Source organism: Mandrillus leucophaeus, unplaced genomic scaffold, assembly GCF_000951045.1.
Source record: "Mandrillus leucophaeus isolate KB7577 unplaced genomic scaffold, Mleu.le_1.0 Scaffold285, whole genome shotgun sequence".
Taxonomy (NCBI): domain Eukaryota; kingdom Metazoa; phylum Chordata; class Mammalia; order Primates; family Cercopithecidae; genus Mandrillus; species Mandrillus leucophaeus.
This window is the reverse complement of record NW_012102976.1, coordinates 3,547,833-3,572,043: the sequence shown is the minus strand read 5'-3', so window position 1 is coordinate 3,572,043 and position 24,211 is coordinate 3,547,833. Positions and strand designations below refer to the sequence as shown.

The window sequence follows — 24,211 nt, the reverse complement described above, 5'->3', positions numbered from 1 at the left end:
TATAGGTTAGCTAAACTCCAGTACTCCACTGTATATATGAAAATACCATTTACGATGTACAGTCTCCAACTTAAAATGGTTGACTTAAAATTTTTCAACTCTAAGGTGGTGCAAAAGTGATATGCGTTCAACAGAAACCATACTTTAAAGTTTGATTCTTTCCCATGCTAGAGATATGCGGTACAACATTCTCACAATGCTGGGCACCAGCTCAACTGATACTCTACAGTGCGTCATGTTGCCAGATTTGCCCAACTCTAGGCTAATATAAGTGATTTGAGCATGTTTAAGGTAGGCTGGGCTAAGCTATGTTGTTGGGTAGATTAAGTGTAGTAAATGCATTTTTAACTTAAGGTATTTTCAACTCATGATGGGTTTATTGGGACGTAACTCCACGGTGAGTTAAGGAGTATCTGCATAATTATAGGGCAGTAACTACCATATTATCACTGCTTTGAGACACCTGAATAGTGATAAATGCCACACCATGACAGGTGTTTCGTATCTCTAACTTTCCCTAGATCTCCTAAAACCATTTAAGAGGAATAAAGCATCCTCCCTGCCTTACGCCCTCTAGTTGGACTTCTATTATTGGTTTAGCAAATTCCAAATAGGCAAAACGGCAAAAAAAGAAAAAACAAAACAGTAATAGAGAAGAAAAGATTAGTAAAGTAAGTAAATTAATTGAGGGAAAAATTACACAGTTACAGAAAAAGTGAAAAGAAAAAAGATTATCATTTTTACATCCTGGAAAGGCTAATTCTTTAAAGCAAAATAAGGAAAAATGAGATTATCAAACAGTCCTTATTACATCTTTTGTATTTTAATTACATCTTTTGTTTTATACTAGAAAATAACAATCCCTCAAGTTATTTTATGTACTAATACTTTGAAGCAAATAGTATAATTGTTTAGGTGTCCAAAGTAATCATTCTAATCGTAGCACAGCATTAACTTACCTACGACTTTGAAAACAGTATTACGTTTTCTCACCGACACAATAAGGAAGCTGGACCAGACGACATATGAAGTTTCTGCCAGTTCTAAATGTTAATGATGCCACATTACTTTTGTAGACAATTCACTACTTCTTTTCTTCTATTCTAGACTTCTAAAATCAGAGTTTTCCTAAATATGGTGGAAAGTTTCCAAAATGTGTCACATTTTAGAATTATTAAAATTCAAATCTACTTCTAAGAACTGAAAATAATTTCCTTACAAATAAAGTCCTTTATTTCATATCAACCATGCTCCTAGAAATATGAAAGTATTAATTAAAATCTGGAAGTGTATAAAAACCTTAAGCAACAGTTAATGAAAGTAAAACAACAAAAATCGTCTCTACTAACATAGAAAGTTGAAGTTTTGTATTAGGAAAACACATTAGAATAGGAAATAACGATTACCTCTTTTTTGATGATCCTCTGCAATAATAGCATTTAAAAATATAACTACTTTCCTCTGTATAATATCTGTACATAATTGCTAACTTTCCTGAATTTCTAAAACTTATATGTAATGACTTTGAAATACATGTCCAAGGAAATGTTTCATTTACCATTGCAAACATTGATTTATTAAATAAAGTAGAAGTCCAGGCTTTATAAAAGTCAGCATTACATTTCTCACAGAGAAATCAAGAAAAAAACATGTCCTATCACAGATAGTTATCAGCAGTCTTTGTGAAGTCTTCCAATATTTCATTAAAGAAATGAAGTGGGAGCTGCATTTACAGATGAGGCTCGTGCTTTAGCCATTCTCCGAACCAGCGCTTCTTGTCTTTTTCTCTGAATTTCTTCAGGAGAACACTTTCTATTTTTCTCTTCTTCCTCTAAAAATTCAACAAAAGATGAGTTTACTTTTATAGCCTATAAAGTCATTCAACATGTGCTTTAATTTTTGCTTTTTTAATCACCTAGATTTGCCATATTAGTTGGCTATTAAACTAAACTACTAAATATAAAATTCCAAGTACATAATACAGATATAACGCCCCAGTTCAAAAGAAAATCAAGCACTGATGGATTTGTCTCTATTTGATACATTCTTTCCACAGTGTGATAAAATCCAATTTGATAGAAAACTGACTACCCACCAAATAATTCTTGTGGACAATGACATCTAGTTTATATGACCTATGAATAAATATATCTTTAAAAAGGATACATTGGGATTTTAAATGTTATATACGCTTTAATAGAAAAATAGTCAAAATATAAGGAATTAAATTAGCTATCAGTATCTCAAATAGTGTATATTTACATAAGATGTTATATTAATATTCACATCTACTTTTCCCTTTAAAGTTTTCATTTCATCCACTGAGGAAATATATTTTAGAGTGATTAAATGAAATCTCTCATGTCAGACTGGTTTCCTGTGATTCACTGTTAGAAATTATATTTTTATTTGGAGGATGCATTTTGGAGAAACTTTAAAATAATCTCAATTAAGTTGAAGCTTTGTATTAGAAATCACTTTCTCATTTAAATGATATTTTAAGATTATCACCCTAATACATATTTAAGTAAACTTTCACCAGTAAAACCGTCTATGTTGTAAAATATGCTTTTTAAGAAAGAAGAATCTGTAATATTGACAGAAGAGAAATATCATTTATTCTGACATCTAGAAAAAGATTCACAATTTATGAGACATTTCTCTTGTTAACTAACAGAGGCATTTTCCAAAACATATAATCTGCCTCCCTTTCCTTTCTTGGTATAATCAAAAATGGGAGGGAGTATTCAGCCTAAGAAATATATATTTTGAGTGGAGTTTCCCAGATGATTTTGATGGCTTTTATTTCCTAAGCTGTTTACCTAACAGACTGTAGCTATTTTTCCCTAAAGAAAGACACCAGAAGATACTTTCTAATTAGCATGACTAATTATCTAATACTTTAGTATCAAAGCTGAGAAACAGAACAAACTCAGACTACACATACAAAGACTTTACACTGAATTTGTGTGAAAACAGGTTAATAATCTACAACAGCAGAAAATATAATTTCCTAAAGTTGCTCTTACAATTTGCTTGGTAATATTATAGCAAATAATTTCAAATGATAATCAGGTCACACCATGAAAATTTGATTTAGGGACGCATCCATTTTTCTCATCAGTCTTCCTTTAACTCAGTCTATAATAAAAATACACAATGAAGTCTTAAAATATTGTAAAGTACTATGCAAAAGCTGCTCTTCTTAACCTTGATCTTACAGTGCAAGGGTCAGTAATTTTTTTTTTCTCCTGTAGAGTCAGAAAGCAAGAATGTTAACCTTTGAGTACCTTGTTGCAACTGCTCACCTGTACCATTGTAGCAAAAATAGTTATGGAAAATGTATAAATAACTGATGAGCTGTGTTCAAATAAAACCTGTTTATGGACAATGAAATCTGGATTTCATATAATTTTCAAACGTCATGAAATATTATTCTCCTTTTGCTTTTTTTCCAACCATTTAAAATGTAAAAATCATTTTTAGTGTGCTGGCTATACATAAACAAGCTGCAGGCTAGATTTGGACGGATCATAGTTTGCCAACTCCTGCCTGAAATCAATGAGGGAGTTAAGTGAGTTTTGTTTCAGAGATACTTCCCTGGAGAGCAGCTTGCTACATAACAAAGTAAAAGGAAGTAGAAACAATAGAAAACATCAACAAAGTTAATAGTAATTAAGAGACTCGGTACTATCAATAAGCTTAAAGAAAATATTGATGAGATAAGCGAAAAGGCAGATTATCCATGAAAAATGCAGACAGATTGGTAGATAGGAGTTTTGGGAAAACTCAAATACTCCAGGAGGTTTAGTCTTTATAGAATTATAACTATAGTTGACCCTTGAACAACATGGGCTTGAACTGGCAAGTCCACTCATTTGTAGGTTGTTTTCTGCATCTGACACCCCTGAGACAACAAGACCAACTCTTACTCTTCTTCCTTCTCGGCCTACTAGACATGAAGATTATGAAGATGAAGACCTTTATAATGATCCACTTTCACTTAATGAATAGTAAATATTATTTTCTCTTCCTTATGATTTTAATAACACTTTCTCTAGCTTATGGTAAGAATACAGTATATAATACATATAAGAGCATACAAAATATGCATTAATTAATTACTTGTTATCAGAAAGGTTTCTGGTCAACAGCAGGCTATTAGCAGTTAAGATTCTGGGGGATCAAAAGTTACACACAGACTTTTGACTGCAAATCAGATCAGTGCCTGTAACCCCTCCATTGTTCAATGGTCAACTCTATCTGTAAATAAATTCATGTTGGGAACATGCTTGAATTAGTTACAATATACTCACTTTAATACAAATTTAAATACTTAAAATTATTATAGATTGAGAACAATTTTTAACATTTCAAAATATCTAGTTTGGGCTATCATGTAAAGAAAGCTATCCAACCTGCAGCCCACAGGCTACCTGCAGCCCAACACGGCTTTGAATGCAGCCCAACACAAATTCATAAACTTTCTTAAAATATTATGAGATTTTTTGTGATTTTTTTTTTTTTTTTTTTAGTTCATCAGATATTATGAGTGTCAGTGTATTTTATGTGTGGTCCAAGATAATTCTTCCAATGTGGCCTGGGGAAGCCAAAAGATTGGATACCCTGGGTGTAGACAATCATTTATTGTCAGGGTTGACAAGATAAATTGGTATAACTGCTTCAGACAGAAATTTGGTGGTATCCATCAAATTTTAAAACTTTCTCTTGTAGCAATTTTTTAGGAATTAACAGATATAATTATATAAGCATGCAGAAATTTATGTAGAAGGATATTTACTGGAGTATTGTTTGTAATTGCAAAAGACTGCAACCAACCCAAACTTCCATCACAGAGAAACAGTTAAATTATGATACATCCACTATATATATCACTTAGTCATTAACAGGACTAAAATAAATTTAAATGTACTAAAAGGAAAAGACAGCTATATTAAGGCAAAAGCAAGTTGCCAAATAGTGGGTATACAGATTTATTAATATTTAAATAAATCTGCAGGTATATATGCATACACATATATATGTATATACACACACACATACCTTTTTATATGCATAGAAAATGCTACATAATGTATACCAAACTATTAATAGTGGTTTTCCCTAAGGGATGGTTATGAGAAAGGAGAAACATAAGACTTAACGTTTTACTTCAAATTATTCTATACTGTTTTACTTTTCTTTTTAAATAACTAGCATATTACTGTTGTAAATTTAAAAAAAGTCACTTAAATAGGAAAGTTGTAGCAGTAATGCCAACAAGACAGAGAAGAGTCACTAAAAATTTAATTGCAACTTGTGATAAAAGCAATTAAGAAATAAAAAATAAACAAGGAGATTTAGAGACTCTTCAAGGAAGGCCTCTGTGAGAAAGCAGTAATATATTGAGATATAAGAAAGCACCAACAAGAGTGGAGGAGGGGTCACATGTTGAAAAGAAGTAGTTTTAGTCAAAGGGAAGAGCACGGTCTACGTTCCTGGACAAGGAAGAAACATAAACTGTTTGAGAAACTAAAAGACAGCTGGTATAGCTGAAGCTTAGTAGGTAAGGAAAAAAGAGGAGACGCAGGTTAAAGAGAGATAATCCACAGCTTTGTTGCTCACAGTATACAGTTTGGATTTTATCTGAAATATGATGGGCAGCCACTGAAGGTTGTTTTAAGCATAGAAACGTCATTTTTGCCCATCCAATTTTAAAAGGCTATTCCACTATTTGGAGATGAGAATTGAAAGGAGATAGATAAAAGAACTGCAGTAGTCTCGTCAAGAAATGTTAACTTGTTGTAGAAAGAAAAATGGATAGTTTGGGGATACAGGGTTTTTGAGATAGAAACAATGAAACTTATTGATAGAATGGAGAATTAGAGAAAAGAGGAACTGGAAGAATCAGAAATGATAGCTGTTATCAAATAAGTAAATCACAATTTTAACCATCACCACTAGCACATTTATATCAAATATCACACTAGTAAACATGTTTAATTAGAATGCTCTAAATTTCTAAATATTATTTACCTCACTGCTCCATCATCTGCTTCCTAGATTACTCAAGTTTTAAAACAATTTAGTAAATACAATCTTAAAATGAACACTGTAATACATTTATCTAAAGGTCTGATTTTCCAAGAAACAATTAATAAATCATTCAAAAAACATTTACTGAGTACCTACTATATGCCAGTCATTGTATTAAGTGCTGGGAAAGAATTCAATGTAATATTTTGAAAAATAAACCAACTACTCTTTGTATAATGCAGTATAATTATTTCCAAGTATCATTTTAAGAATTCTAGTTAAACGTTATAGTTTTACCTTATATATTATTACTCACACTCAAAAACAACAAATAATTATTTTACTACTTTTTAAGATACTTTTCAAAGAAAACTATTTCATATTTCATACATACCTTTTGAAGATTGTTTCAAAGATTCAGAAAGTTTCACCAAAGATTGCTGTCCAACAGCTTCCTCTAGCAATGGGTTGACACTTTTCTTTTTCTCCACACCCTGTGTAATTTTGGTATCAGACATACTTCCAGTTATACAATTTTGATTAAACTGAGAAAGAATCTGAGAATTTTTCATCCTTGTAAATGTAAACTTTGAAAATCCAACTGTTTTGTTATGGTTGCTCTGAGATTCATCTGTTATACTCTTATGGCATAGCTGCTTAGTACTCAGTTTCTTCTTGTAAGTAGCAATTTCTGTATTCATATTATCTGAAGTTACACTTGAACTTCCCGAAAGAACCAATTTGGAACTATTCACTTGTATTGGAACATCAGTGTTAGTATAAGGCACATGCAGATTATTTATCTGACAGTTTGAGATCTTAGAATACATAGTCAAATTTGTGGCACCTAAAAATCTTGGAGAATTTCCATACATTTCCCCTTTCTCCATTTTCATTGGCTTATCTGTTCGTGAGCTATTTGTCAAAGATGTCTGCACTGAAATGCTGTCTGGATTCAAATGCTTTGATTGTACTAAATTACTTCCTTGTTTAGATATAGTAAACATGTTTTTGGCTCCATGTTCGGAATTATTATTGATCTCACATATACTTTCTGATGTCTTACTGTCCTTTCTAATATCTTGTTGCTGAGTTAGTCTTTCAATATCATCACATGCTTGGTACAACAAATCATCATCTACATCATCTGCTTCCCAGGTATTATCTAATTGATGACACGCTTTAATAATCTCATTGGCAAATGAGGGATCATTCCAATCATCAAAGAAAGAACCTAATTTTGATGCACTAGTCTGATTTGGGTTACTAACACTGGTTTCATTGCCTAGATTTGCAGAGCCAAAAAGATCAGTATTAACAGGGGCTTTAACAGCTTGATTTAAAATGCACTTATTTTTCTGCTCATTAGAATATCTTGTGTTCAAAGCTGACTTCTTTTCAGAAGCATACACAGTAGATTTAGTAAGAGTATCTTCCTTTATTTTTGTCAGATTAGATGTAAGTATACAATCTTGAATTTTGTCTTCAATAACGATTTTATTGGAAGAGTTCTCAAATTTCATTTTATTTCTAGTGGATGATAATTTGTTTGATTTATTTGGATTTGGTGAAAATCTATATTCTGCACCTATTAATTCTCTGTCACATATCTTTGAAGAAAGATCTTGTAATACTTCTGAATCTCCTAACCTGGCATCTGGACTTGTATTTGCTCTTGATATATTTTTAACAGTTTTACTATTAAAGGTACAAATTTCCTTTTGACCAGTAACCTGGGCTGTTTTACAGGGGAAGAGTTCAGGCATGTCGACATTTTGCATAGCAAAAGGTTCATTACCTAGTAAGTTTTCCCAATCATCCTCAAAATCACTGGTAGTAAATGCATCAATGTACCTCTTAGAAGTTTCTGGCTTCTTAGTACAGGAAGTCACACATGATTTTGTCATTATGGGTGTATCTACTTGAGAAGAAAGTGATCGTGGGGTTTTATTTGACAGTTTTTCAATGACCAGAGTTTCATTAGTAATGATTTTCTCCTCTTTCAAAGCATTTGTCTTTACAAAGGTAGTATTACTGGTGCTCCAAAAAGCTTCTGGCAGTTCTTGGCTTAACTGTCCGCTACATTTCTGAGTAGAACCATCAAAAATAGCATTAAAGGCTGCTTCAGCAGTTTGGTCAAATGGCTTCTGACTGCTATTTTGATTATTTGCCACAGATACCTTGGTGTTTCCTTTGATTGGCTTCTTTTTTGTAGCATTATCTATTTTGGGAACTATATTATGTAATGACCGCATCTGTGTATTATCTTTATGATTACTTAAAATCTCTGTTTCTGAAATCATCTGGGTAAAATCATAATTCCTCTTGTTTTGCTCTTGAATCACATCTAGCTCTTCCATATTTTTATCAAATTGTTTAGCCAGTTTCATAAGTTCTTCTTCTTGATTTTGTGTTTTTAACCTATTAAACAAGATTTAAAAATTATAATTAAAAATGTTCTGAGACATTATATCCAACTGTTATTTAACATATTTTGATGTTAAAGCTCTAAGATTTTAACACTTACAATTATTTTAACTCCAAAATTTGATAGATCAAAACTGTGGAAATTTTATTAACAAAAATTTTGATATATTCACAAAACAAAAATGTAGTATTATCAAAAAATATTTGCTTCACTGAATTTCAGAAAAGCTGAAAAGTCTTAACTTACTTTGTGCAGCTGATTTTTGCTCTTGATTTTCCTTTCACTACACTGGGAGTACAAGGAATAGCAGTTTCACCAATCCACATGTCCAGCATAGAACTTGTTGTTGGTTTTTCATCCTTTGGCAGATAGGGAACAAAAGAGGTATAAAGTACCAATGTAGCACCCCGCCCCCTTCCAGAAAAACAAAATAAAAAAGAAAATAAAAACTACTTTGAATTAATTTCCTAAATTCTGGTGAGGTAAGTTACCAAACAAACTCAAAAACAATAAGAAGTTGGGAGACAGCAATAATAAGCTACAAGAATTGATCCACTTGTTTCAGAGAATGAAAATATTCAGAATTACAAATTGCTTATTTAAAAAAAAAAATTGTTTTAAGAATTAAATTTATCAAATGTACATTTAATAACAGAAGCACGTTTTTATTAAAAGAAAATTGACATTTTAATTGCCCTAAGATTCTTATACTTTCTGTATCATCTGTTTCTCCAAATTTTCTTTATCCTTATTATAACCTTTATCTAAAGTTGGACAATCCATGTTGACCTAAATTGAGAACACTCAGAATTGAGGTCAGGACTGAATTAAGAGGTAAGAGCAAGGTTAGAACTAAGAATGAGATAGGAATAAGAATAAAAAAATAGAGAAAGCAGAAAAGTTTACCCCGATAATATATAGAAAAAAGCCATTTTAGACTTGGATATTTTTGGGTACCTTTCAGTCACTTGATCACACAAAAAAATTACAGAATGAGCTTTAGGCATTAATTGCAAACCAAACCAACAAATCAAATCAAATAACCATTTTCACTCTATTTTACAGTACCTAGAATGAACATAAATATCACACAAGTTAAAAAATAATATTACTACTAGGTTATAGGCTACTCAAAGGCAAGGACTCTTCTTAGAATAACTCAGCATTCAGCACAATACTGGGCATAACAGTGTCAGTTTACATTTATTTACTAGAAGATTTAGATGAAAAGATCCCTACAACTTGGTACTTCAAATCCTCAATGAATCAAAAAAGTTTTCTTAGTGTCGACTTGAACCTAGTTGCCTTTAGCTTTGCAAATACTCAAGAAAATCAGTAATTTCACTTTCAGACTCAATATATATTTTCCCTTTTATTTCAGCAATCTTGAATTTAAAGAAAATAATAGTCTTAATTATGAACTCTGCCATTTTCCAAAGTAATTTTAAATTTATTCAATTTTCAGAGGACTAAATTATGACTTTATGTACCCAACTTTACATATACATGGCTCCTATGTATGTTTGTATACTATTTGTACATATTACATATTTCTTCCTGAATAATTACATAATTTATTGATTTTCAACCATAATCCAGGTGCTGTATAAGGTATCTAAATGCATTACTTCATTTCATTATAAAAGGTATACTGTGCAAAGCTGTATAAATGAAGATATATACCATCTTCAAATAAACAACACTGTATAAAAAATATATCTGCAGAAAGTGAACTGACTGTCCAATCAAAATAAAACCTCATATTTAAAAAAAAATGCTATCTCTGAAAACGTTAAAAGAAAATTAAATAATGATTTGAGAATGATTCACCTAAAAATAAACAATATAAATATTTGTCATTCTGAGAACATGACAAGCTTTCAAGCAGACCTTGAAACTGCTAAAGATTTATATGCTTTAAAAGTACTCAGTTTAAGAGGGTAACATTTTAAAGCTACTAATTTCACCATTTTTTTTCTTTTTATACAAGTTACCACTTGCATACTGTTGGCATTTCTTTATATGAGCTATTATTTCCAGCCCAGTTAGGTAAAGGCTCCAATAATTTATTCACAACTATCTTTTTATCACTATTTAGACTGGCCCGCCCAAACACATTTTATTATGCTTCTTTCATGTGAAACCCACAATTAATGAAGATCTATTGTTAACTTATAGAGTAAGTATTATTATGGCATAAATGCTATTTAACTAATGAACTGTAAGTAAAATGAGTTTCTATGACATGCTAAACATGGAATGTAGAGCTAGTAGCAACAGAGTTGTTTTGACTGTGCTAGGTGTAATTTTGGATATTTTATAGCTGCTAAGAAAAACTTCATTTCCTGTCTCTTCCACTTGAATGATAGTAATTCTTCAAACCATGTTTTGGGCCAGTGCCATCTATTGTTTATGGTCAACATATAGTAACTATTCAAGGGCATGTTAAGGAAAAATGGCATACTTCCTTTAGAGAAGACACTAAGCAAAAACGTTCTCTGGATTTAAATGTTGTTAAATAAGAAAAAGAGAACAAAAAGTAAAGAAGTTCAGAACAGTTTTATGTATTAAGCCTTTGCTTCTTAGTAATTGTAATATTAGAGTTATTGGACTGCTTTGTGTCAAATGATTGACTTGAACATATTTCTATTTCACTCCAACAGTACAAGAACAGAAATGAAAAAAAGAAATGAAACACTCAAAATTTTTTTTCAGAGATGGGGTCTTAAACTCCTGGCCTCAAGCAATCTTCCCCTTTCTCCTGGCCTCAGCCTTCCTCCCAAAATGCTGAGATCACAGGAGTGAGTCACCATGCCTGGCCAAGAAAAAAAAAAAACCTTTGGAGATGGTTCTATTACGGTAACAACTTTAACATTACCTTACAATTATAGCACTCTATAGTTTACAAAGAATTTTTATCTAGTTTAATCCTCATAATGATCCAATGAAGACAGCAAGAGGAACACAATAATTCTAGTTCACAGCTGAATGAACTGAGGTGGTGAGAGTTTAAATAACTTGCACTGGGTCACACAGCACAGGAGGCTGAAGGAGAAGACTGAATTTGAATTCAGTGCTCTCCGCTTTTGTAAGTGTTTCTTGATAATCTTATAAGTCAATGAGTATTAAGAAGAATAGTTTCAATGGGGAAACGTTATAGACAGTAAATACCAATCACAAAACAATCTTAAAAGTTTAAATTTTTTTGACTGCCTTATTCTATTATTTTAGCAACTTGAAAAATGAATGCCGTATGTTGTTAAGCACAACATTACAGATAAACACAATGCCCTAGTCAAAAATTACTCTAAAAAATTAAAACAAGATATATACTTAAGAAAATATCTTATAATATTTTATATTACGTTCCTTTTTTCAAAATATGCATTTCAAAAGTAGAAAAGGCAAAATAGTAATCTTTGCTGCCTTATTTTTAGAAAAAAGAATTATAAAAGACAATACTTTTCATTTAAAGAAACTACAAAAACTTAGTGGCACATTCTTCACTGTTTTAAAACAAACTATAAAACTAGTGATATTTACCTGAGGAGCAATACGATTAACAATATGTGAAATCTCATCACTATCTGTGGTATAAATCTGTTTTTTTCTTCCTTTACCTGAAGAAAAAGAAAGAAAGACATTTCTATAAATTTTAAACAAAAAACCCTCAATTTTAAAAAATAGCTGTCACGTCTTAGAAAATAATTTTAATTAGTGCAGCTTAGAGCATTGTGTGTTTACATCACATACTTATGCAGATAAAATCATGTAGATTCTCAGAGGTTCCTGATGCTATTATCTGACTAGAATTCTAGTTAAATCTGAATCATTTATCAAACATTTACTCACATAAATAATGTTAATAATGAATTACCTAACTGCTTTGTCAATGGAGAATTCTGATCCCAAAAGATATCATTCTGTCCATCTGGATCATTAGGAGAACTGAAGGAAGATGACAGTAAGTCCATTTTCAGCACTCTCTTTGGTGTTTCATACCTGTCTATATAAAATATGAGTAAAATAACAATTGTGGCATTTTAAAGCATTACCTTACTTCATAAGAACCCAGGGTCAAATAATAGCTTAGACTAAGTTTCATAGTCCAATATAATTTTTTTTCCCAGAGATAATTACCTGAACCATAACTGAAATGCTTGTTTCATATAAAAATCCATGCAGCACTTCGCAAACTTGACATTGTAAATAGCAAGCACTTTTAGATAATCCAGAAGCTCTATGAATGCATAATATAATATTGTACAACCTAAGTCATTCTATTTATTATCATTGAGACCTGGAGGCTTTGAGGAACCATCTGTAATTTATAGGTACATTCAAAAATCCAAAGTCACCCAACAGAAACCTAAATATGTTTAGCCCCTTTTCACCAGCTCTAATCTACATTAATTGCAATTCTTCAAAAAGCGTAAGTGATCCAATGCTTGGGAATTTTTGTCTAGAATAACGTCCAAATTTTTTTTTTTTTTTTGAGACAGAGTCTGGCTCTGTTGCCCAGGCTGGAGTGCAGTTTCACCATCTCCGCTCACTGCAAGCTCTGCCTCCCGGGTTCACGCCATTCTCCTGCCTCAGCCTCCCGAGCAGCTGGGACTACAGGCGCCCGCCACCTCGCCCGGCTAGTTTTTTGTATTTTTTAGTAGAGAGGGGGTTTCACCATGTTAGTCAGGATGGTCTCGATCTCCTGACCTTGTGATCCACCCGCCTCGGCCTCCCAAAGTGCTGGGATTACAGGCTTGAGCCACCGCGCCCGGCCAACTTTCAAATTTTTATAAAGATTTTTGTTCATTCCGGAATTGCTTTATGGGAGTATTAAAGACATGTAAGGTGGCCGGGCGCAGTGGCTCACGCTTGTAATCCCAGAACTTTGGGAGGCCAAGACGGGCGGATCACGAGGCCAGGAGATCCAGACCATCCTGGCTAACACGGTGAAACCCCCTCTCTACTAAAAATACAAAAAATTAGCCGGGCGTGGTGGCGGGCGCCTGTAGTCCCAGCTACCCGGGAGGCTGAGGCAGGAGAATCACTTGAACCACGGAGGCGGAGGTTGCAGTGAGCCGAGATTGCGCCACTGCACTCCAGCCTGGGCGACAGAGCAAGATTCCTTCTCAAAACAAAAAACAAAGAACAAAAAAAGACATGTAAGGTTAAAAAAAGCACTATTTCAAGAACATGCTCCAGAATAAAGGCTTTTGTATGAGTTTCAATTCCAACTAAGATTTACTAGAAGTCTTTCAAAAAGTGCACCCAAAACTAATAGTGAGGAAAGGGATCCTTAGTATCTTATTTGGAGGGATGTTACAGACAGCAACTTCCGGTTTATTCATAATGAGGTGAGACATCGCCCAGGCTTTGAGACAAACTTTAACTTTTCATATGAACTCTTCTCTAAAGCAGGTCGCGGGGGGGCGGGGGGGAAACAAGGTTTAACCAGAAATAATTTCTCCGAGCATAAACTGAGGTTAGCCGGCCTATCAGCTCTTCCTCCTTGCTCCGCCACCGCTGCTGACCCGAGGAGCAGCCTGGAAAGCAGCCGCCCTCCCGCAAACAGGTAAACCACATGACCTATTCCTGTGGCGGAGGCAAGTGGATGGTCAAACCTAACGGGGTAGTGCTCAAGCTCGGGGACAGAAGCCCATCGGGGAGTGGTATAGGAGTATTTTTGGACTCTCGAGGGGTGAATCCCAGAGACACAATACACACTCCAGACTCCACCCCCACCCCAGATTTCCCTGTTGTAAGCTGGGCTGTGGGGATGCGGCGCCGAAGCCAAGGCAGGCCGCGCTGCCGACGTCTCACCCTCGGGGTTACTTTTACTGCACAAGGCGGCTGTTGGAGGCTGCTCTCGCTGCCGCACTGGCCCGGGAGGCCCCTCTCTAGCCCCGCAGGGCCACGAACCGCGGGCCGACCTCAGCCGCCTCCTCCCTGGCTCGACCACCGAGCCGCATTCCTCAGCCGCCACGGTTTTGTGCGGCGTTTTCTTCGGGCTAGGGCTGTCATCATGTTTCCGTCGCCGACTCATTGCCTATGGCCCGCCTCCACCAGCCGTTTCTTCTTTCACATTTTGGAAAGGGATGAGTAGGGCAACAGCACTACAAACCGGACTCAGCAACAACGGCAGCCGCCATTTTGACCGGTGGGGCGCGCGCAAGAGGCGGCCGCTGATTGGCTGGGTCCCGGAGACGGGGGGAGCTGTTAAGGTGCCGAGGGCGTGCGCACTTCCGCAGCCGGGACCGGAGGCTGCTCTGGAGGAGCGTCTGGGCTCAAATTCCTCTAGACTGGTGGGGATAGCAGGGGTAGTAGTCAGGTCAGCGTAAACTGAGAGTGGGAGCTTGTGAGATGGAATGGAGATTGAATACACTAGCAGCTTTTTATTGAATGTATAATGAAAATTACACGTTAGTCAGATTCAGATTATTGAGGGTCTTCGAATTTGTCAAGAAAAGGAAATATAGCTAATTTTTCATAGATGGTATGTGCATAGAAAAATCCAAAAGAAAGTAGAAAAAATTACTAAATTAATTTAAGAGTTGCTGGATATAAAGTCAATATTCAAAGGTCAATGTGTTTCACTAGATTGGCAACAAATATAAAATTCAAGTTTTAAAGAGATACTATTTATAATAGTACACGAGATAGCAAGTAACTAGGAATAAGTTAAAGATTGTCCTTCCTACAGTGAGAACTATAAAACATTTTTGAGATCAGGCGCAATAGCTCACGCCTGTAATCCCAGCACTTTGGGAGGCCAAGGCAGACAGATCACGAGGTCAGGAGTTCAAGACCAGCCTGGCCAGCATGGTGAAACCCCGTCTCCACTAAAAATACAAAAAATTTAGCTGGGCCTGGTGGCATGTGCCTGTGGTCCCAGCTACTGGGGAGGCCGAGGCAGGAGAATTGCTTGAACCCGGGAGGCGGAAGTTGCAGTGAACTGAGATTGCGCCACCGCACTTGCAGTGAGCTGAGATGGCGCAACTGCACTCCAGCCTAGGCAACAGAGGGAGACTTCGTTTATATATAAATAAATAAATTAATTAATTAATAAATAAATAAAACAAATACAAAAATTAGCCAGGCGTTGTGGCGGGTGCCTGTAATCCCAGTTACTCGGGAGCTGAGGCAGAGAATTGCTTGAACGTGGGAGGTGGAGATTGCAGTGAGCCGACATTATGCCACTGCACTCCAGCCTGGGCAATAGAGCAAGACTCTGTCTCAAAAAAAAAAAAAATTTTTTTTTGAAAGAAAATGAAGACCTAAATAAATGGTTATACTATACTTATAGGTTGTGAGACTCAATATGTTACAGTGTCAGCTATTTCTAAACTGACCTATAGATTCAACATAAATACATACGAAGGCCCAGTGTGTGTGTGTGTGTGTGTGGATGTAACATGACAAGTTTTTTCTAAAATTTATATGAAAATGCAAAGGACCAAAAATATCAATAAACTCTTGAAGATCTCTCGAAGAATAATGAGGGTGGATACCTACCAGGTATCAAGACTTATGTAAAGTTATGGTAATTAAGACTGTTATGATGGTGACAGGACAAAGATGAAAGAAACCGGATAGCACAGGAACAGAATTCCATATAAATGGACACGATTTAAGACAAAGGTGACCCTCCTGAGCAATGGTAAAAGGACTTTTGAAATTAAATAGTGCTCGGTCTATTTGATATTCACGTAGAAAAAGAAAGAAACATGACTTTTACCTAAAACTTTATCCCCAAATCAGGTGCATATATATTCATTATAAATTTAATTGGAAAAGATAAAATGATGTTTTAGGAGGTATAAATTGTTTTCATGACAGAGAATGTATTTGAAATAAAACAAAGATCACCAGGCATAATTACAAATGTGACTACATAAAATTAATAATTTGAGAACTTCTGTCCGTTGAAAAACAACATTAAAGAGAATGCAGGGCAAGGCACAAATTGGGAGAAAATATTTATAAGATATATTTAAGAGTCCGTATATAGGTTATATGAAGAACTGATACAAATCACTAAGGAAATGATTGACCATCAAAACCCAAAGTGGATAAGACACTTGAGCAGGAGCTTCACAAGATAAAATATTATCAACAAACTTATGGAAAAATCAGATTCATTTTTAATCAAGAAAATACAAATGAAAACCATATCAGAATGGCTAAAGTTAAAAAGACTGACAATATAGGTAAGTACACCAATGAAAGCTGTCATGTACTGCTGGTGAGAGTATAATTTGGCACAACCACTTTCAAAAACAGTTTTTGATCTAGCAGTCCCACTCTGAGAAATATTCTCTGTTTAAATGCATGGACTTGTTCATCAAGATGCAGTTTATAAAAATGCTTTGGTGGGATGCAGTGGCTTATGCCTGTAATCCCAGCACTTTGAGAAGCCGAGGCAGGTGGATTGCTTGAGCCCACGAGTTTGAGACCAGCCTGGGCAACATGGCGAAAACCCATCTCTACAAAAAATAGAAAAAATTAGCTGGGCATTTTGGTGCATGGCTGTAGTCCCAGCTGCTAGGAAGGAGAATCACTTGAGCCCAGGAGTTGAGCTGCTGTGAGTCATGACTGTGCCACTGCATTCCAGCCTGGGCAACAGAAAAAAAAAGAAAAAAGAAAAGAAAAGAAAAATAAAAAATAAAAAAATAAAAAATGCTTTTAGCAGTAAAATTCAATTCAAAATTACTTCATACTGTAAGTGGACCGAATGCTTTTTGATAGTAGAATGATAAATATATTGAACTATATTCACACAACAAAATAGCAATGAAAATGAAAACTACAACTCTGTGCAACAACATGGATAAATCTCACAAAGTTGAGCAAAAAAGGCTAGACCTCCCAACCTTCCTCCATAATATTAAATAATCCCATATAAATTCCCTCAGGCAAAATTCTACTATATTGTAGAGAGATGTAAGCTTTAGTGTTAAAACGATAAAGAAAAATCTAGGAATGATTACCACAAAAGTCAGGATAATAGTTACCTTTGGGAGGGGGAAGGGACAGTGATTAGAAGTGGACAGAGGGAGGAGAGAATTTCATGTATTTATTGGCTTTATTTTCATGTTCTAGTTGTTAATTACAAAAGTATTTGTTTTGTGATACTCTACCGAGCTGTACATTTTGTTCACTTTCTACACACATGTTATATTTATCAATTAAAATGTTTAAAAATGTTAATGTAAGGCAAAGATCTTAGTTTCTTCTGGGGAGCTGATATATTTCTTCTATCTTGTAAACTATTCTGTTTTTACTCTTCAGTTTGGCTGACAGAAATCCTAGAACTAAATTTGAGATTCAGGTCTAGCAGTTATATAAACCATATAAACCGTTGTGAATAGATAATTCCATTATTTTTCCTCAGTGTTTGACCTTCTACTAATACTTTTTATTTCCATAATTGTTTTTTACCTATGTGTATTTAAACCATTGTTTAGTTTTATTTATTTATAAGCAGATAAGACTGTTTGGAATACAAGTGATGTTACGTCTTTTAAAATTCAAATTAATTACTTGAACCTTCACTTGTATAAATTAGTAGGAATATTATTATTTCTCTCAGGGATCTCTCCTACGTCTCAAGTGACCAAAAATCCTAGAAGCATTAAAAAAAATTTAAAAAGAACTTAATTTACCCAAATAAATATCCAACTCACATTTAGAAAGTAATTAAGGAAGTTTAAAAAATTTAGTGATGTTTATAGGAGAAATAACCATGTAGTAATCCTTTAAAACATATTAATGCTGCAAATAAAATAACAGTGCATACTTTACCATAACTCCAAATTCTATAGTGCCCAAGTAACCATGGTTGAAATGAACAACTTGAGCCTAAAGGACAGACGTGGTATCTTAACACACCTAGGATGGCTGTTACCTGTAATTATTATGTGGTAGGAAATTATAGTAAATTTTAACTTGAAAATTACTTACTTTACATAATCTGTTACATTTCTAAATGTACTTCAAATTAAATTTACTTCTTGAATATAACTCCTGAAATAAGTATAGCACAATTAATTCCTTAATAAAATGTTTTTAATATGAAACAAAAGTCTTACAGACATTTGAATGCAATATGATTCATAACTCAGCATTTCCAGGCATTTGAATAATTTATACATATAAATAAGGTTTACTGCAACTAAAGACTTTAATAAACCAAAGTAAAACTTTTGCTTGTTTCACTTATAGGGATTATTTATAAACTTGACAATAATTATTAAGGCAAAAATTGCGACACTGAAGGTCTGAGTTACTAAGGAGCTTCTCTGCCAGTGATTGCCTCCTCACATTACAATGATGGGTCAATACTACTGGATCAATGGCTAACTATGAGCAGTCTTCCTTTCAAGAAAAAAAAAATCCATAATTATGTGAATTATGTTTATATTTTATATAGAGCTCCAGCTCCAAATCTATGAGGGTGCATTTCGCAGAATCTGAACAAGCAACAAAATGATTAGAGGTTTTTGTTTTTTTGTTTTTAACAGTTTTGTTACGATGTTTCCACCCCAAAATGTACCTAGGTAAGTGCTGGGCCCATTTTTCTTTATTAGTGACCTACCTGTAATTGTATTAGCTAGAACCACCTATCATGCCTAACTGCTCCATCAGGAGCCTCTGCTGCCTTGATGACCATGTCTGGCCAGACGGGCCCAATCAGGTAAAAATGACTGGACTAGACATGGGCACCTGATTTTAGGAACCAGTCCATAGCCTGCTTCTCCACCTCTGACTGACACAAAAAGAGGCATTGAGACAATCATATTCTTTCTTGGAGATTTGAACTAAGAATTTGCTGGAGGACCCTGTGCAAAACCATGGCAGGCAGAAACTACGAAGAAGCTTGCTCAAAGTGAAACTGAAGGAAGTAGCAGAATTATGCAGACTGGGGACCAATGGAATCAACATCTATTGACTCTGGATAACTTGAAACCGAACCACCATTCAGCTTCAATGTCCATAAAACCAGATTTTACTGTGATACCAGTCCTTTTTTCTTTCAATGTGAGCCTTTACAGTAAACTTCCTTTGTTAGGCAGGGGCTAGCTAATGCCAGTTGGTCTCTATTTCTTACATCTAAAAAGAAACCGGAACTAAAACATAGAACAAACACCAGTATTGGGTCAAGGGTTGTAGTCTTATTGTTTCTCAATTAAAGGAATATTATTTTTAAAAGTTCAAAATAGAATGAAACAAAATCTCATTTAAAGATGGAACTGGTAGTTAAAATATTTTGGTGACTCCTTTGCACCTGAGACAAATTATACTGGAGACTAGCTGTCATCTGAAATCACTTTTTCTTAAGTTTTTTGGTTCAATTATTGCATAAAGACCTAAGAGTTAGAGAAATAAGGAATGTGTTTTTATTTCTCTGTAGCCCCATACTCCTGGGGATGACATTTCAACCTTTGCTTTATCAGTTTCTTCAATTTTCTTACCCTCTGAAGCTAGCAATACACTTTTCTTACTAGGCTCCAGCTTTGGCTCAATCATGCTATTTATTTTCTCAGCTGCTGAGCTGTTATATTGGAAAGAGTCTTAACTGCACTAGCATGAACCTATAGTCATCAGCTGAGCTTTCAATGGCACATGACAATGTCACTGACCAGCTCATGCTTCTCTTCTCCAAAGTAGAGATTCCAAATTTCTAACACTTTCTATAAATCCCCTTCCAGCTCAGGTTGTTCCTTTTTTAAAAAGTTATTTGCATCCTACTTCCCAGAAAAAAAAATTGACCTATGAAATATAAAATCCCTCATTAAAATTATGAAGTAGATAAGGATGTCTGTCATATCTAATTTTTCTCAGGGTGGAATATAGCTAGCTTTAAAATCAGCCAACTGACCATGAATTAACTACAGTTCTAAGCCTTTCTTACAAGTAAAGGGGTCCACTTTACAAAGTTTTAACTAAAACCCACAAGCAGAAGTCGCTAGGTGGAGCATTTGGAAAAAATCTTTCTTCCTGATGGAAACAAGGAACTGCCGAGGTCATGATGGGACTATGAGGCATAAAGCCACACTCTAAGGACAGTAGAGCGGAAGAATTCAAGGAGTCAAGGTTCCCAAGGTATCATGCAACCACAGTACTTGGCCTGGGTGGCCTAACTCTATGCCATCAATCCTTTACCCTTTGATATTCATCAATCCCTTACTTGTTTAAACCAATAATTCTCAAACTAGTAGCATCAGTATCACCTGGGAACTTGTTAGAAATCCATATTCTTGGGCCCCATACTGGATAAGAAACTCAGTGTAGGTTTAGAAATCTGAGTTTTTATAAGCCCTCCAGGTGATTTTGACTCATTTTAATGCCTGAGAACCTCTAGTTTAAGTCGCTGTCTTTTAAGTCTTCCTAAAAACCAAATAAAAAATGTATTTTTGTGCATATATGGGGCTGGAAAAACTGGCCAGCTTTAAAAAAGTAACATTCTTATTTTTAATATATTAACAGCTAATATAAAAAAGTAAAAGATTTGTATAACAAAATACTTATACCATGGTATGGAAGAAAAGCAAGTTATGCATGTCGTATCTACTATTCATATGCACATGAGTATGTACAAATACCCCCACACATTTCAAATGAGATATTCCAAATATTGACTATATGTTATCTCTGGGTTGTGAGATTTAACTAATGCTTATTTTCTTTGTTTTTTTTTTTATTCCAAGTTATCTACAATGAAGATGTATTGCTTTTAAAACCAGAAAAATATGCATAAAATATTATATATGAAGCCTGCAAATAATAGGTTTAAGAATAGACACTAGGTGAGACATAAGGATTTAATTACTAAGGATAAACTTAAGAGAAATTGTACTAAAGCTCATAATGGGATAAATAAAGTTGCAATGTTTTTTGGCAGTCGTTCTATAGTACCAAATACACTCCCTGGAATCTTCACTACGATCAAGATAATGAACCTATTCATCACTCCCAAAAGTTTCCTTGTGCTCCTTTAGATTACTTTTGTTTGTAATAGGTAAGTTGACATAATTTACTTTTGATTCATGGCTGTGTTAGACAAGAAGCTCGCAAAATTACTCGAAATTTAATAATCAGCTCTTACAAGCTAGTATGAACTGGCTACAGCACACTACTGATTCTGTTACTGCTCATTCTCCTTTCTCCAGTTTATGTAACCTCAGTTTCTTTGACATTTCCTCATCTTACCTGTTTTTTCCAGGCTTTCATCAATTTTAAACCTCTCAATTCAATGGTTGAGCTCAGACCTGGACCTAGACAGACCTATACTCTAGGTTATAGGCTTAGAAATGAAGCCAAGCAGTAAATGTTAAAGAAAAAGAAAGCCTGGGGCAGTTTACAAGGGCTGAGAAACTGGAGGGTGCTGGGAATAGCAGCTCTACTACAGAAAGGGCCCCTTTCTAAGTAAGTCACCCTTGGGAGTTCAGTCTGTGAATGTCAGTAGGAGGATGAAGGGAAGCAGGTTACCCAGTTCTGATGTGGGGCATACTATTGCACACTGCTTTCTGCAAGCACCACTTAGTAGCACTAATTGAATCCAACCCCACTGATCATTTCAGATACCAACCCCCATCTGGCCTATATTTACTCAGGAATAATGGCTGTGGGTGTCATAGAGGTAATTTGAAAAGACATTTTCCTCTACTGCTTTAAGTGAAACCTTAAGAATATTAAAAAAACCCTCAGCAGTCCCAAAATGTCTTATTCAGGGTTAATAACTTTCTTTCCACTGGCCATAATGGAATTTAGTCCTCATCTATGTGTTTTTGCTTTTATGAATCCCAGAAAGATGGCCTGATTTTAAAGCTTGTCCTTGACTCTTCTTCAAGCAGCAGGATCCAGATCATTCACTCTGTCACCATAATTTTAACATAAAACACTCCTAAACTGTATCTGAGACTATTACAAATTTCTTTATCTTGCAATAAAAGTAAAATCTCAAAACTTTTACAATTCTTAATAGTATTTAGGTTACCCTAGCCAAGTGCAGGCCTAGGAATGCTGGGAATGTCCTAGATGCAAATAGTTTTTTGGTGAATAGTTATTTACGCAGAATATTCTGGCCCAAGCTGAAAATGGCTTTTGATTGTTTAGAAATGAAATTACAGCATTTAAAACATATTAAAGTTTAAAATAACATTTTTGAGCAATTAGGATATAAAATAATAGATGGGGAAGAAATTAGTTAAATTGCAAAACCCGTAAACAAAACTAACACTGCTCATTTGTTCCAAGCCTAAGAAAATTTTCATTTCAAGAAGGCTTTTCCTATCTTGCAGACTACTGGAAAAAATGGTTGGTTCATTTCACATGAGTGTAACAGACTCTTTGGCTTTGGTCTGGTATTAGTGATGTAAATAACAGTGTGAGGGAACACTGGGCCTGGGGGTTATTCCATTGGCAAAAAATGTATGAAAAACACAGGAACATTTATTCTGCTAAACTATTTTTATAAGCCTGTTGTGGCTTCTAATTCATCAAGAGGAAGGCTCCTTTACTTGCTACTCTTCACATTTCCAAATCCTCCCTGTCTTTGAATAATTGTTGCTATTCAAAGTGTTGTAATATGTGGAAGAGCAACATGGATATCACCTGGGAGCTCATTGGAAATGTAGAACTTGGGCCCCAGACCTGCTGAAGCAGGATCTGCATGGTAACAAGATCCCAGGCCATTCACAATCGCAAGAAAGTTCCACAGGTGACCATCTGCAGAGACTGTCTCTAATAATTTTAGCCTGCAATGTTTAATGCCTCTTTTCACTGAACTTTTATCTTACCTTCAGTCTGCTCTGTATAATTTAGCAGTTGATTATATAATCTTACATTTCTTAATAATTACTGGAGGTATGCAAATCTTATTTACAAGATTATGTAAGTCTCTGTTACAGAGGTTTGCAATCAATGCTCGTTATTCCATTGTTTGTTAAAGCCCTATTCTATTCCTTTCTGCCTTATGTTCCAAAATATTTCGAGGTCAGGTTTAGGAAGAACTATAAAAAATTATCCTAATATTAATAAAAATAAATATTTACATGCTTTAGAAAGAAGCTGTTAATAAGAGTGGAAGATTGTAGATAACTTCATATATAGTTTTTATTTTCTTATAAATGCCAAGACATAAAAGTAAACTGTGCTCTTGGCAAAAGGTTTAGAGTATAACCAATCCTTGATTTTTCATTAAAATCATGTTTGTAGCCTGTAATCCCAGCACTTTGGGATGTTGAGGCAGGAAGATTGCTTGAGACCAGAAGTTGGAGACCAGCCTGGGCAACACAGTGAGATGCTGTTTCTACCAAAAAAAGTAAAAAAAAAAAAGCTGGATATGATAGTGCATACCTGTAGTCCTACCTACTCAGGAGGCTAAGGCGGGAGGATCCCTTGAGCCCAGGAGTTTAAGGTTGCAGTGAACTCTAATTATGCCATTATGCTCTAGCCTACAGCCTGGGCAAGAGAGCAAGAAAGACCCTGACTCAAAAAAGAAGAAAGAGAAAGAGAGAAAAGAAAGAAAGAAGAAAAGAAAGAAGGAAGGAAGGAAGGGAAGGAAGAAAGAAAGAAAGAAATAAGGACTCAGTATGAGTACATCAACAGCAAAAGAATTAAAGGTACTATGGCACAGTAGTTAATTTGAATTTTTTTTTTTTTAATTATGCTTTAAGTTCTAGGGTACATGTGCACAACGTGCAGGTTTGTTACATATGTATACATGTGCCATGTTGGTGTGCTGCA

General features: G+C 34.8%; 1 protein-coding gene across 1 annotated transcript; it reads right to left on the bottom strand.

The window, feature by feature from the left end:
* Positions 1-1,345: 1,345 nt before the first annotated feature.
* ETAA1 (Ewing tumor-associated antigen 1) lies at positions 1,346-14,617 on the bottom strand. The gene is made up of 6 exons (XM_011985519.1): positions 14,285-14,617; positions 12,342-12,470; positions 12,008-12,084; positions 8,711-8,823; positions 6,431-8,457; positions 1,346-1,831 (listed from the first exon to the last, which is right to left on the bottom strand). The coding sequence occupies exons 1-6, from the start codon at positions 14,505-14,507 to the stop codon at positions 1,704-1,706; spliced, it is 2,697 nt and encodes an 898-aa protein (XP_011840909.1). The 5' UTR covers positions 14,508-14,617; the 3' UTR covers positions 1,346-1,703.
* Between the last annotated feature and the right edge of the window lie 9,594 nt (positions 14,618-24,211).

What these genes read in the sequence shown, in the direction of transcription:
- ETAA1 (XM_011985519.1), bottom strand. Translation starts at nt 14,507, where the DNA reads ATGAGTCGGCGACGGAAACATGATGACAGCCCTAGCCCGAAGAAAACG. An exon ending in TTAATCGTATTGCTCCTCAG is followed by an intron (nt 8,824 to 12,007) that starts GTAAATATCACT and finishes TATCTGCCAAAG; the next exon opens with GATGAAAAACCAACAACAAG. An exon ending in GCAAAAATCAGCTGCACAAA is followed by an intron (nt 8,458 to 8,710) that starts GTAAGTTAAGAC and finishes CTTGTTTAATAG; the next exon opens with GTTAAAAACACAAAATCAAG.